General features: G+C 39.5%; 1 protein-coding gene across 1 annotated transcript in view; it reads left to right on the top strand.

The window, feature by feature from the left end:
• Positions 1-14552, top strand: part of dnai4 (dynein axonemal intermediate chain 4) — a 15468-nt gene extending 916 nt beyond the window's left edge. Inside the window, exons 2-16 of the mRNA XM_054777097.1 lie at positions 145-307; positions 2008-2165; positions 3241-3582; positions 5903-6042; positions 6124-6282; positions 6882-7064; positions 7145-7374; positions 7491-7571; positions 8731-8885; positions 8969-9129; positions 9738-9859; positions 9942-10040; positions 10107-10333; positions 12837-12990; positions 13129-14552. Of these exons, the coding sequence (XP_054633072.1) occupies positions 145-307; positions 2008-2165; positions 3241-3582; positions 5903-6042; positions 6124-6282; positions 6882-7064; positions 7145-7374; positions 7491-7571; positions 8731-8885; positions 8969-9129; positions 9738-9859; positions 9942-10040; positions 10107-10333; positions 12837-12990; positions 13129-13173 (2419 nt within the window). The 3' untranslated portion in view covers positions 13174-14552. The remainder of the gene's footprint in view (positions 1-144; positions 308-2007; positions 2166-3240; positions 3583-5902; positions 6043-6123; positions 6283-6881; positions 7065-7144; positions 7375-7490; positions 7572-8730; positions 8886-8968; positions 9130-9737; positions 9860-9941; positions 10041-10106; positions 10334-12836; positions 12991-13128) is intronic.

The raw sequence follows: 14552 nt of genomic DNA, 5'->3' as shown, positions 1-14552 counted from the left end.
TTTTTTAAGAGGGAGAGAGCGAAAAGATGAAGAAAAACAGCTCAACACTTACCGTGTATGTGCATCTGTGTCTTGACAATGGTAAACAAACTTGCGGCTAATGCAACGCTTACCTGACTCTATGCTGTGCTGCTTGTCTGCTAGCTCCTCTCGAGCGATGAAGAAGTCAGCTTCGGGCATTCACCGAGTCTTCCAGAGTTCCAGATACACAGGGAGCTTCACAGGTTTTCAAAGCCGAAAAGGTTCTATGATGCTGTCGGACAGTAGAAATATGGGCAGGAGTGCCATTCAAAAGAAAGCCATCCGGGTAACTTCAAAGAACTCACTGAGAACAACAATACGTACACTTGCACACATGCATCTCATGGAATCCAATGCAAGAGTTTTGCATTTACAAAGACAATAATGCTCAGATTTAATACAGTTATAGCGGCATTTTTATTTAACAATATGCTTATTATTACGAGTTTGCATCTGCACTGGATACTTGAGAGTTGTTGCTAATATTTTGTTCCCAAAATAGAGCTACAGAAAAGGGCACAATGTTAAAATCACCTCCCTTGTATTGGATGTTACCAGCCTGTGAAAGTGTACATAATGAAGTGGCCAGTAAGTGTCACTGTTTTACACTACAGTACAAGGCAAGGTGGTGCTAATGTTCGTTCGCACCTGCTGTGTAAATTAATAGTTGCCAGGTTTATACTTAATTAATATATATCTAATACGGTAGAACATTTAAGGCCAAAACACAATCCAGAAGCTGTTTATTACAAACAATCACCACCCCTGGCCTAATTGGGGCCATAGGCAGAAATTCGAAATTAGGTCCATGTTTTATGGAGTTCCATCTATCCATCCATCTTCTATACCTCTTCTCCTCATTAGGGTGACAGGCGGGGTACCCTGGACTGGTCGCCAGCCAATCGCAGGGCACATACTGTGTAGACTAGGGGTCACCAACACAGTGCCCGCGGGCACCAGGTAGCCCCCCCACGACCAAATGAGGTGCCCGCAGGCCTGCTTTTCATTCAGGTTTTCAGTTAATAATGTGAGAACACTAGAAAGAAATGTATTCTGAAACATAAAATGTGAGTTGTGGATACCAGCATTTTGTGAATGTTTTGGTAAAACAAGCATATTTGATTTGTTTGAGTTGAAATAAGGTATGAAAATCACTTCTACAAAAATGAGTAGCTCGTGGCCACTTTCATTTTCTAAAAGTAGCTCTCGCAAGAAAAAACGTTGGTGACCCCTGGTATAGACAAACAACCATTCACACTCACATTCATACCTATGGACAATTTAGAGTCTCCAATTAACCTAACATGCATGTTTTTGGAATGTGGGAGGAAACCGGAGTACCCGGAGGTTTTGCTTAGGCTATACCTGAAGATCAAAGGGTTACATGGATATACTGTATATTGTAAGGGTGTAATGATTCATCTACAACGTTGATGTATCGATTTATATGCCTATGATCCAACTACATGGATCTGTGTTGGACATAGTTGCCATACCGGACGACATATATCGTTCTAACATTGGTTGAAAAGGTAATCAATCGATTGCATCAATATTAGGAAATAAAGCATTGGATTTAAGCACAGCAGGCTTTATGTGCATCTGCGTGGTTATATCCATCATTAATTTATACCTGATTTCCTTACAAAAACATGAATCTAAGAAACTTCACCTGCGTCCAGTATGCTTGTATTTATTTCATAGTCAGACTGGTTGAATTTTTGGCTATAAAGTTACTGAATCTATTTAAAGTTACTGAATCGTTTCGGATAATATCCAATTTGAACCAATGTCGTCCTTGAATCGCATGTGGTAATTGATAGAAACATAGTTTCCCCCATTAAGAGGTTAAATAACATGCATATCAGTCCTACAAGTGTAAAATAAGTCAACTACTGTCCATATCAACATCTTAAAAATGGCTCTGTGAATAGCTCAACTGGACATCATGGAGATTGATTGTGTGTGTTTTTTTCCTCTTGGCAGGTGCTGGATGAGGACGGTAATGATGTCACACCTCGGCCACTCCACCAGCCTGAGCCCAAGGACCCGCATGCCAAACCAACCAGATTCATTTTCGACGATGTCTTCTCCAAATGGGATGCCTCGAAATCATCCTCATTCTCCAATGTGCCCTCCTCTGGGTAAAAAAAAACAACAACTTAAAAACACACTTACAATCGAATTACATAATTAAATTAGCTAACCATTCCATTTGTAGCATTTCCTCAGCCTTTTCTTTCCTATTACCGGTAATAAAATAAAACATAAAATGGTAATGGAAATGGTAATGGTTTAATTTTATTTAAACATGCAAACAAGTTACAATGGAATACATCAGCTAAGCTTATTTAATTCTACCCCTCATCCGTTTTTACATCTGTTGCAGTACATTTAATAACTTCTTGTATTTCTCGTAATCTTTTTAAATACATAAAAAAGTTATAAATAATGTATTAATGTGGTAATATAAATGTCAGGGTTTTTCCACAATCATAATAGATTAATAATCATATATAATGATCAGTACAATAATAAATAAATAATAAATACAAATAGACATAACAGAACAAGTTCAAGACTCTTCTTCCTCGTATTTTTCAAACATCAACTGCTTGCATTGTTTCTTGAAATCGCTCATCTTAGTGCTTTGTTTGAGTTCCTCGCTCAATCCGTTCCGTAATTGGATTCCACATACTGAAATGCTGTGGGTTTTTAGCGTTGTTGTCGCCTGAAAGTGTTTTAAGTTTAGTTTTTCCCTGAGATCATATTTCTCCTCTCTTATTGAAAAGTATTTTATGACATTTTTGGGTAACAGGTTATTGTTTGCTTTAGGCATAATTTTAGCTGTTTGAAAATGTAGTAAATCAGCAAATTTTAATATTTGTGATTTTAGAAATAAAAGATTTGTATGTTCTCTCTACGCGGCATTATGAATTATCCTAACTGATCTTTTTTGCAGGACATTTAGGGAGTGAAGATTGCTTTTATATTTATTACCCCCTATAGTCACACAATAAGTTAGATATGGTAATACCAGAGAGCAGTAAAGAGTATGGAGTGATTTTTGGTAAAGGACAAATTTTGCTTTATTCCATATTGAGGTAATTCTCGCCTAAAAGCTAAATAAAAAGTAAAACACATTTGTGGATCCTTCAGCCTTTGTTTCACTTTTGATGCCTTTTCTCCTCCATAAAATAAAAAAAAATTCTCTTCCAGGTCATTTATGTGGAGCAGCAGACCCCCAAGCATGTCCACCAGGCCCTCACTGACCACCCACAGTGAAGAGGGCGCTTTTAAGTTGGACAACATCCCGCTGCCCGGTTGCTGTTTCTTCAAAATGAGCATCGAACGCTATCGCAAGTACTCTATATTGTTATATTTTTTTGTCTCACTTCCAGAAGCAAAGAGGCAAGCGGTCACTGTGAGCCAACACGTGCCAGAGGAGATTGCTTTGGATGAGATAGTTAACATCTACCTGACTGAGACGGACACCATCACACTTCTGGATCTGCCAAGCACCTGTGTGTCGGAGGATGCTGATGACGCACAGGCTATTAAGTCAGTAATTAAGTTTTTATATATATATATATATGTGTGTGTGTGTGTATGTGCGTGTGCGTGCGTGTGGGTGTGTGTGTGCGTGTGTGTGTGTGTGTGTATATATATATATATATATATATATATATATATATATATATATATATATATATATATATATATATATATATATATATATATATATATATACGGATTATTAGACGCCCCTACAACCTAAATAATCCGTTCCGAGAACCTTTATGTTATAGGGTTTTTATGTTATGTTAAACATAGTAGAGTAACATTCCAATATAAAATAAGGTAATAAATAAGATTACTCTAAATGAATAAAACTGAAAAACAAAAACAATCTTATCGTTCACAAGATGTCTTGATCAGGAGCACGCAAGTGGAGCCAGAAGGAGGAGGAGGAGGAGGAGGAGGAGGACTAGCCTGAGTCTAAACACGACTCAAAGAGTCTAAGAGTCAGCTGGTCTCACAGACAAACGCACATGCACTACATGATAATGCTGTGTGCAAAATTTTAATTTGTAACTTAACTTAATTGTTTATAATTTAGTTTAAGGGCGACTACGAAGAGGAAGGGAGGTTGAAGGGAGAAACCTGTCTCTCACAAAAACTCATGTACGTGCTGTATAAGTCAGCCAATGAGATGAGAGCACAGGCCGTGCCCCGATAATCAGCCAATGAGATGAGAGCATAGGCCGTGCCCCGATAATCAGCCAATGAGATGAGAGCATAAGTGGTGCCCCGTTAATCAGCCAATGAGAGCGTGAAGCGTCAGAAGGCGTCACCAAGTGTACTCTGTTAGTCTGAACTTGCACCGACTTATTAATAAAGTTGATTGAAAAAACAAAAAAACTTGCACCGACTTGACGCTTTACATTATATGGAATTTCTTACGTAATACGTTGCAAAAACTTTACATAAATTCTTTACGTTCAGTGGAATTTACGTATAAGGAGGTTTACGTTATGCGAGGTACTACTGTATTTATATATATATGTGTGTGTATGTATGTAAGTATGTAATATAGGCTGCAATATAGGCTGCACGGTGGCTGAGTGGTTAGCACACAGTCACAGAGGCTACACAGTCAGGACATCGGGAAGACTTGGGTTCGAATCTCCGCTGGGCATTTTCTGTGTGGAGTTTCCTCTGGGTACTCCGGTTTCCTCCCATATTCCAAAAACATGGAAGTTAGGTTAACTGGCGACTCTAAATTGTCCATGGTGTGAGCCTGAATGATTGTTTGTATATATGTGCCCTGCGATTGGCTGGTGACCAGTCCACGGTGTACCCCGCCTCTCGCCCGAAGTCAGCTGGGATAGGCTCCAGCATACCCCCGCGACCCTAAAGAGGATAACCAGCATAGAATATGGATGGATATATATAATATAATAAATATATATATAAAGCTTTATATATAAACACAGTATATACATATATTACACCTGTTCAGTCATACACCTGTCTGCTATTATTGTCACCAAAGAGTGTGTTCCACAATGGAGTGTGAGGACCATAAGAAAGTTGTAATCATGCAAGAAAGAGACTGAAAAAGATGTAGATTAATAAGATTATACTAATAATATCACATAAAATGTTTAAAATTATGCATCAAATGAATATTACAAGAAAAAAATGGTTTAAAAAAATAAAGTCTGAGTACTATGATTTAAAAAAAAAAAACAAATTATATGAGAGTGAAGTTTTACCATAACGAGAAAAAAATCCTAATTCCTAATTACAGTAAAATCACAATATTATGAGGTGGGAAAGAAAAGAACATTTTATGAAAATAAAGTATCAATATTACAAGAAAAAAACCCTGAGATGTTACAAGACTAAAGTGATAATATTCCTGGGGGAAAAACTTGTAATATACACTCAACAAAAATATAAACGCTTTTGTTTTTAGTCCCAACTGATGAGCTGAACTCAAAGCTCTAAAGCCACACAAAAGGCCTATTTCTCTCAAATATTGTTTACAAATCTGTCTAAATCTGTATTAGCGGGAACTTTTCCTTTGCCAAAATAATCAAGCATGATTATTCCATAGGTTTGACATAGGCTGGCCACAATAAAAGGCCACTCCAAAATGTGTAGCACACCTGTGCAGAAAAAAACGTAGTTTTGAGTAAAAGTCAGGGTATTCTATTTTTTTTAATATATGAGAAAAAAGTTTTAACATTATGATTTTAAAAATCCTTATTCCTATACTCCTTTTATGAGGGAAACTGTAAACCTTTTGAGAATTTTACAAGAAAAAGACACGTTATGTAATACAATGTAACTACAGTAACTGTGTATCTTCCAGGGAGAGTAACATCCTCTACGTTGAGCTGTGCAAGAACAAAATGGGCAACGACAAATACGTTGCTCGAGCTGTGCAGACATTTGTCGGAGCTTCTAAACACAAAAAAATCCAGAGTGAAAAGGTTTTTATGCAGGATGAAGGTGATAAATGTTTGCAGCCGCCACATCTTGAAATCAATGCTTTCTGTCCACTCAGCATATTTAAGTCCAATTCTTTGGCAGGTACCATGGCCACCATTTGGGAAATCTTTGACTCATTTCAAAGCGAAGCTCCTAAAATGGAGAAGGCTGCTGCTGCTGCTGACAGTACCATGGGTGTCAGAAAAGGTCGAGACGCACGGGCAGGCGAGAGCTACAGCAGCGCCAGCACAATTGGCACTGGTAATAATGATAGTGACATAGGCTACGTATCTGTGTTTGTCTTCTAAACTTCAAAACCACTCAATTCCCCAAGCACAGGACCACATTTAGGCTTATTTTCTATTATTATGTCTACTTACTGTTGGGTAATAGGAGTGTAAAGGTGACTATAGGAGTGTTATTTTATGTCTAGAGGGCTCTAATAATGTTACATATATGATAACATATTGAGAAGGCCGTAAACAGATTTTCTATGCTCTAATTATCAAAATATTCCATTTACAAATAAGGAATCCTACTTTGCGGAAATTCACTTACCATGGTCAGGTCTGGAACCAATTAGCCGCGATAAACGAGGATTACTGTAGTTCCAATAATCACAAATTTGACAGGATTCTTAATGAGTAATGGAATGGTTTATTATGCTCATCTGTAATAAGGCATGTATTGGTTGAGAGCCCTTTATTTGTACAAATGCATCTCTGTAATAATCTGAAATAATCATATACAGTATATTTTAAATATAATAGTACATGAATGTTAGTATGTAAAATTTCCATGTTGCCGTGTTTACTAAAGATGTTTTGTTTTAACGTTTTTTTCCTCCTGTTTCTGCTCAGCCAGCACAAGAAGCTCCCTGTTTTCCATAACACAAGGCAACGCTTTGAGCGAGGAACTGGACCCTCAGGTGATTCTGCAGTCCGAGACCTTTCAGCGCAACCTGTTTGTCATGGAGCGGTGCATCGCAGCCAACATCTTTCAGCCCAAACTGGCGGCTTACAGACAACTGCCCGAAATACAAGGTGACACCCAGCAGCACACGCGCCACGTGGTTTCAAGCTTTTCATGCATTTCAGTGTAATGACCAGCAAGCTGTGCTAAGACCCCTACCTCGTGACCCAACATAACTCTGAGGAGAACACCAAGGAGCAGGAGGAGGATGAGGACAAAGAGGAAAAGGAGGTGGAGGAACAGGAGGAGGAGGTGATTGAGGAGGAGGGCGAGGAAGAGGAAGAGCAGAAAGGACCAGCTCTGGAACATCTCTGGACCTTTTGCTGTGAGCTCACCAAAGGACGGAACATTACCAGCATGGCTTGGAACAAGCAGAACCCCGTAAGGAGAAAGGCATTCAAAAGTCTTGTATCTACTTCTTGTTGTGTACCTAATGTAGTGGTTGCTGTGATGTTGTCGCCACATAAGCGTATGTATTTGTGTTTTCTCCCTGTCAGGACCTGCTGGCTGTGGGCTATGGTGACTTCAAATATTGGCAAGCAGGCCTGATCTGCTGCTGGTCCATAAAGAACCTCATGGTACATTAATTCTATAATACTGTATTATGGCTAGTTAGTTTTTCATTACAACTCCAGCCGTCTGCAGGTGGAAATGGTAAAAAAAAGAAAAAAAAGCTTTCTCGTCAGTGTTATATCCAAGATGTCAAATTTTTTGCAAAGGAAATAATACAAACTGAATTGGTTCCTTCCAGGGTGTCAAACTGTCAGCCTCGGAAAAGCACTGTATGATAAAAACAAAAGAGACGAGAGGGAGAGGGAACAGGAAAGGTCTTTGCAGAGCAATACTGCCACATAGTAGCCTTTTATAGATATTGTTGGAAATCATAAAAGCCTTTTGATATACAGTGGAACCATAGGAAGTCATGTAAATCCAATTAGTCCGTTCCAGACACCCAAAAATATTGACAAAAAATACATTTTATAGAGAATAATTATAGTTTTACACGCAGAAAACAATGCGAAATAATCATAAATGAAAATGTATGGACCTTATTGTTTATGCGAATTTCCTGTACATCCTGGCGAGATCAAATCAATAGTGTTTCTCACCTTTATCAAATTGCTGGCACTGGCAACATTGTTTGACCCCATGGCGGGTAATTTAGCAGTTGCACTCAATAAAAAGTGTGCGGACAGTGAGTGAGCAACAGGTAGGTTGCTTTGTTTGGGGACTCACTTTGCGGATTTATACAATACAGGGCAGCCGGTCTTGTTTGGTATGTGCAATATTGCACAAATACCAAGACATTGTACGAAAACCGAGGTAACATTTTGGATGAAAACCGAATCATATGAAATCCGGGGCTTAAAAAGGTAGAAATTACTAAAACCCACAAAGACGCCAAAGAAAATGTTAATCTCTTAGATTAGGGATGTCCAAAGTGTGGTGTTTTTAATCCAAAGTTTTTTTAATTGCTTTGCTTTTCTTTGTTTGCTTGTTTGTTTGCTTTGTCACCTGTAACACAAAGCTGATGTGGACATTTTCTTCACATAGCATATATTAATCTACACTGGATTTGTTTCAGCATCTTTTAATACATAGAACATTCCACAGTACGGATTTATTTTTCTCCTCTCAGAAAGACCCACATTGAACCTGCATCCCACCCTGAGCCTTCTTCTAATAGATGTTTGTGTACAAGAAGGCATCATTCATTTTAAATTGTGCTGTGTGCAGTGGCCGGAACGTCTTTACCACTGTCACAGTAGCGTCACGGCGCTGGACTTCTCCACTGGCAACCCTGAGAAGCTGGCAGTGGGGATGCACGACGGAACTGTCGCTGTCTTCAGCGTGCGCAGTAAAGACCAGTACACCTACCTCGCCAGCAGCAGGTGAGGCTGCGTCCCATCAGGGAATACATCCACCTAGAGACGAATCAGAGCGAGATATTACCATATTATGTCCTGTTGTGAAGGGACTGTGCCAAAAAGCACGTCCACCCCGTGTGGTACATCACCTGGGCCCGACAGGAGATGAGACTGTCTGAGGAGGACACAATGGAGTCTATGGTGTCTGTGTCGGAGGACGGTCACATCATCAAGTGGCTCCTGTGCAGCAGTGGCCTGGACGGCATAGGTACAGTAAAATATATTTGACTAATGTAAAAACACAACTTTATCTTTACATGAGTGTCCACCCTAAATACTAATTATTTATCTACTTATTTACCGTTAATTGTAAGCAGATGAAAATTGGAGCGCGGCTGTTATTTCCTAAATGTGAAAACACATTTTCCATAACAAGTTTTTTTTTACTTTAATAATTATTTGGAGTGCATGAGAAAATGGCAAAGGAAAACGTAGATCTCTTTGACCATATACTCATGTATTAACTTGTATACTGAACAACACAGCATCAACAGAACCAATGTTGTACTAGCGGAACGGGGCTAACTGCTCAGCCAGCATTAATAGCGCTGATGAGTTCATCGTAAACAACAGCACGGCAAGTGGAACATGCGAGAGTTTCTCACATCATTTTAGCGCGCATGCAGAGGTAGATAAAGCTACTTGATGTTGACCACTCATGATGCTTCAAATGCAGCAATCATGTGGACATAATAAAAACACTACATCAGGAGGTAGACCCCCCGGCTGAACATGTACCCGGAGACTACAGGAGACTTGATAGTTAATTGAATAAAGGTGGTAACTGGAGCATTCATGGTATGTCAATCACCCCAGACATGCTGGAGCTGAGGAGAATCCAAGATGGCTTCAAGAAAACAGACGCGAGCAAAACAAAGAAAGAGGATATTCTCGTTTCCACAGCAACACCTGGTCTTTGTGTGGCTTTTCAGCCCACGGTAAGCTGAAACTGCAACCATATGCATAGGAATGTTGGTAATTCCTTTACAGGGAATAAAAAGATGTCATCGTATCTGTCAGGATCCTAGTATCTACTTAGCCGGCACATCTGAGGGCGTCATCCACAAGTGCTCCGTCTCCAACCATCATCACTATCTGACCCTTTATCAGAAACACCTTGTAAGTCCAGCATCCAGAAGTATGTTGACTATTTGAATGTTGACACCTCCTCCTCACCACCCTCAGTGCCACGTAAACTACATAGAATGGTCCCCGTTCAGTCCCAACTTGTTCTTGAGCTGCTCCTCGGACTGGACCATCCAGCTGTGGAAGGACGGCTGTCCGACCCCTGTGAAGAGCTTCTCCTTCCTCCAGACTCCTGTCTTGTCTGTCAGGTGGTCCCCACTTTGGCCCTCAGTGTTTGCCTCCATCAACGAGGAACAGTTGGAGATCTGGGACCTGAACGAATCTCTGTGAGTCTCAGCAAGCATGTTTAAAGCAGTACATCTTGTCAAGTGACAATACTATAGAAAGTAAACTTCGATATACTTTAGGGTAATCAGTGTGCAGCTTGTATAGCAGTGTAGATGAACTATGCCCTGAAAATGAGTCAACACAATTGTGTCTTGCCTAGAGTCAAGCATGGCGCATGAGTGCTGTCAGCACTTTGGAGCTGTGGTTCATTTGAACATTCATAACAGTCTTGCAAGTGTAAAAAGAAGTTATCCACTGTGTAATAAAACTAAAAGAAAGAGGTAACAGGAAGGTTTTTGCACAGCGATACTGCCACCTATTGGCCTTTTATGGGCATTGCTTTAATTAATAAATTATTATTAATAATTAATAAATATATTGTGATATATCTAATTCATATTGGCATCTTTGGGTACCAAATAAAAAAAAGAGTTATGTGCGGGTAATGTATTATTATATTGCACTGAGAAGCCGGAGCCTTTCCCATGTTCCATTTCCACTTCTATGGTTATCACTTTTCTACTCTGTCACCACATTACCCTTCTGTGGTGGCATTAAAAAAATGTAAACTTGCATATACTTTACACTGTTTCAAATTATTATGCAAATAGGATTTTAGTAACATGATCATAATTTTTTTTGTTTTTCAATGAAATTTGTGGATGGCATTGTGTCTTGGGCCTCTTTGGATTACTGATATCAGTGTCGGACAACTGTCATAATTAGTTTTCCAGGTGAGCCCAATTAAAAGAAAATACTTAAAAATGATGTTCCACATTATTAAGCATGCCACAGATTTCAGCTTTCAAGCAATATGGGAAAAAAAAGTATCTATCTGATGCCAAAAAAGCGTAAAATATTGCATTGCCTTGGACTAGGCATGAAAACATTCAATAATTCACAGAAACCTTCGTACGGTGAAGAAATTTGTGGCTGATTCAGATGACAGCCGAGATTGTGCTGATAAAGGCATAATAAGAAAGGTTTCTGCATGACACATTTATCAAATCAAGAGAGCACCTGCTAAAAAGCCATTACAAAGCAGCAAACAGGTATTTGAAGCTGCTGGTGCCTCTGAAGTCCCATGAACCTCAAGGTGTAGGATCCTCCAGAGGCGCGCAGTTATGCATAAACCTACTATTTGGCCACCATTAACCAATACTCACAAGCAGAAACGGTTGCAGTGGGCCGACAAATACATAGAGATTAATTTTCAAACAATCCTGTTTACTGATGAGGGCCGTGCAACCTTGGGTGGTACGGCCAGCATATCTCAGCAAGGCTGCGATGTCAGCAAGGAGGTGGTTGAGTCATGTTCTGGATCGGAATCATTGGGGGAGAGCTGGTAGGCCCTTTATGGTCATTGAAGGTGTGAAAATGACCTCAGCAAAGAATGTAGTGTTTCTGACTGACCACTTTCTTCCACGGTACAACATGAAGAACCGTACCTTCTGTAGCAAAATGACCTTCATGGATGACAATGCGCCAATACCTATCTAAGAATACCTATCTCTCTGCCACTGGCTGTTATGGGCATAAAAGGAGAGAAAGTCATGGTTTGGCCCCTGTTTTTCCCCTGACCTCAATCCAATTGAGAACCTATGGAGCATCGTCAAGCAAAAAATCTATGAGGGTGGGAGGCAGATCACAACAAAAGAGCAGCTGTGGGAGGCTATTCTGACATCTTGCAAAGAAATTCAAACAGAAACGCTCCAAAAACTCACAGGTTCAATGTAAGAATTTTGAAGGTTATATACCAAAGAAGGTACCTTTGTTAATGTGTAACTTCGCCTGTTAAAATGTTAGTGGTTAAAATAGCTTTTGCTTTCAGTAAATATGACCTCCATATGCTGCAAATTCAACAAATAACCATTTTCGGTTCTTTGGAACTCTACTTTGAAACTCTGGTGTGCATAATAATGTGGAACAGTGCATTTTAAGTTTTTATTTTCGAAAAAAAATACTGTTATCATTGGGAGGTTTGTTCAATAACATTCAATTTGTACTCTAAAGGTTGATGACTTGAAAATGATGATGACTAATTTGTATTGAATCTTTAGCAAAGTCAGAGAAAAATATCATTTGCATAATAATTTGGAACACAGTGTAGAGTAGTCGGTGTGCATCTTATATAGCAGTATGCATTTACTATCCTAAAAATGAGTCAACACACAGCCGTTATGGTCTAAAAACTGGCAACACAAGTGAGTTGCAAGATAATTGTTTCTTACATTCCGTCAAGCATGACGCACGAGTGCTGCCGGCACTGGGGAGCTCATTGAGGGGATTCCAACATAATGTTAGCAGCTATTTAGACAGTAATGGCAATATGTGTGGACTCATTTTGACTACTCTAAAGTATATCCAAGTTTCATTTATGTGTATTGTCCCCTGAGAAGATACAATAAGAATGAATGCTGAAATGTGAGGAGTGTGCGTACTTTTGTGTACATTTACAGCTGTATGGAATAAAAATCCAACAGTCGTCATCTCTCCCTTCAGGCTGGACCCGGTCATCGTGCAAGCGGCAGAACCGGGCGTCCACATCACTGTCGTGCTTTTCGCCAGGTGGACGGACTGCATCGTGGTCGGTGACACGAGTGGACAAGTGACTTTCTACAAGATCAACAACCTCAGTGTAGGGCCGGGCAGAAAGGTAATAACACCAGCATTGTTTGCATTTTAGTTCTAACTGTATGATGGCCACAGTTTGACTCTAGAACAGATGATTTTTAATTACAGTATTGGGAAAAATTATTAAATAAATATTTTTGTTTGTTTTTCCTACATCAAGGTGCCAAATTTGGAAGATCTCATTCACTTTGGTGACTCTACCTAGTTTGTTTTACATTTTTAGTTTGGGTATTGGGAATAATAGTAAAGTATTTTAATATGTCATATTGGCTCATGTGGTCATCATTATGCACGCCGGAACAAATATTCAGCCTTTACGCTTACTTTTAGGTATTCCTTTAACGGTATGTTTATTATTGTGCTGCTGTATCATAATGCGAGCTGTTGCACAGCACAGGAATGCGCAGGCTAACGTGATTATTCATGGATGACAGCGCTTCCTTTCACTCGGACCAAGGCAGCTGCTATGACTACTCATCACAAACTCGTCTATGTGTGCACACTTGTCCTGGCATTCCTCTGCAAAACTATTTGACATCCAGACGCATGGCAAATAAACCAACATTTACAGTACAACTTAAAGCTTGTCAAATTTTAGTTTGGCCAACAATTTTCAGGAAAACTGCCTTAAATGTACACATTATGGACATAGAACTCTTGAGCCCATCTGTTTGTTGACAATAATGGCCACAGAGTGAATATGTAAATGTTAGCTAACTGTGCTAGTCACTACCTTTCTCAGAGTTGTCGGGTTAACTGCAATTGCCATCAGCTTGACAGGACTCTGAGCCAGTATGGAGCAGCTTTTTTGTGCACAAAGGACTTTGATTTAGTTATTATATGACAATTTGAGTTACATCTGTTTGTTAAGTGAGTAAAGCTGCTACATTAGCTAGCTACCATATATGCCTGTGGTCAGAAGGTAGTGTTTGTTATGTTTCACATTGCCTAATTGATTATTTTAATTTTAGACTTGTGCAACAGTTAATGTTGAGAATTATATGTTTGCCAGACATTTATTAAAGTTGAGAGTCTTTAACGAGTGTTTTAATGTTTCTAACTAAGTGAAATGTATTGTCCTCAAAAGTACTGTCGGTTATGTGGACACAGCTTTGAAATAGTGTTTGCACATTGTAAAGTGTAATGGCTTTACATCCCGTTTCAGAGCCAAATGTTATTGTCTTTTCAATGGGAAGTGAAAGCCTCTCGAGTAGTGATGTGTCGGTCGCAAACGAGCCAACTGGGAGCCAACTGAGAGCCAAATTGTTTTTTCCTCGTCTTTTTTTCTGTTAAAGGCGAATGTCATTAATGAAGATGTGTAGCGGCGTCTCTATGTCCAGCGGAGAGGCGGTGTTAAACACACACAGCACCAGTGTTGCATTGTCAACATGGTGGTGGCTTTGTCGCGGCATATTTTCTCAAAAGCAACTAGCGACAAATCTAGCAACTTTTTCTGGCATTGTTGGAGAGTTTTCTGGTGTTTGGGGACTTAAAAGTGAAAACACGTATTGTTCTGAACTTCTGTTCTTACTGAGAAACAGCAGGTGCTGCTCCGCCGCGCTCCAAAGCAGTCATAAGCGGTCA

The sequence above is a fragment of the Dunckerocampus dactyliophorus genome, chromosome 5, assembly GCF_027744805.1.
Source record: "Dunckerocampus dactyliophorus isolate RoL2022-P2 chromosome 5, RoL_Ddac_1.1, whole genome shotgun sequence".
Lineage (NCBI taxonomy): Eukaryota > Metazoa > Chordata > Actinopteri > Syngnathiformes > Syngnathidae > Dunckerocampus > Dunckerocampus dactyliophorus.
Note: the sequence above shows the minus strand (reverse complement) of the source record. Positions and strands in the feature narration are given on the sequence as shown.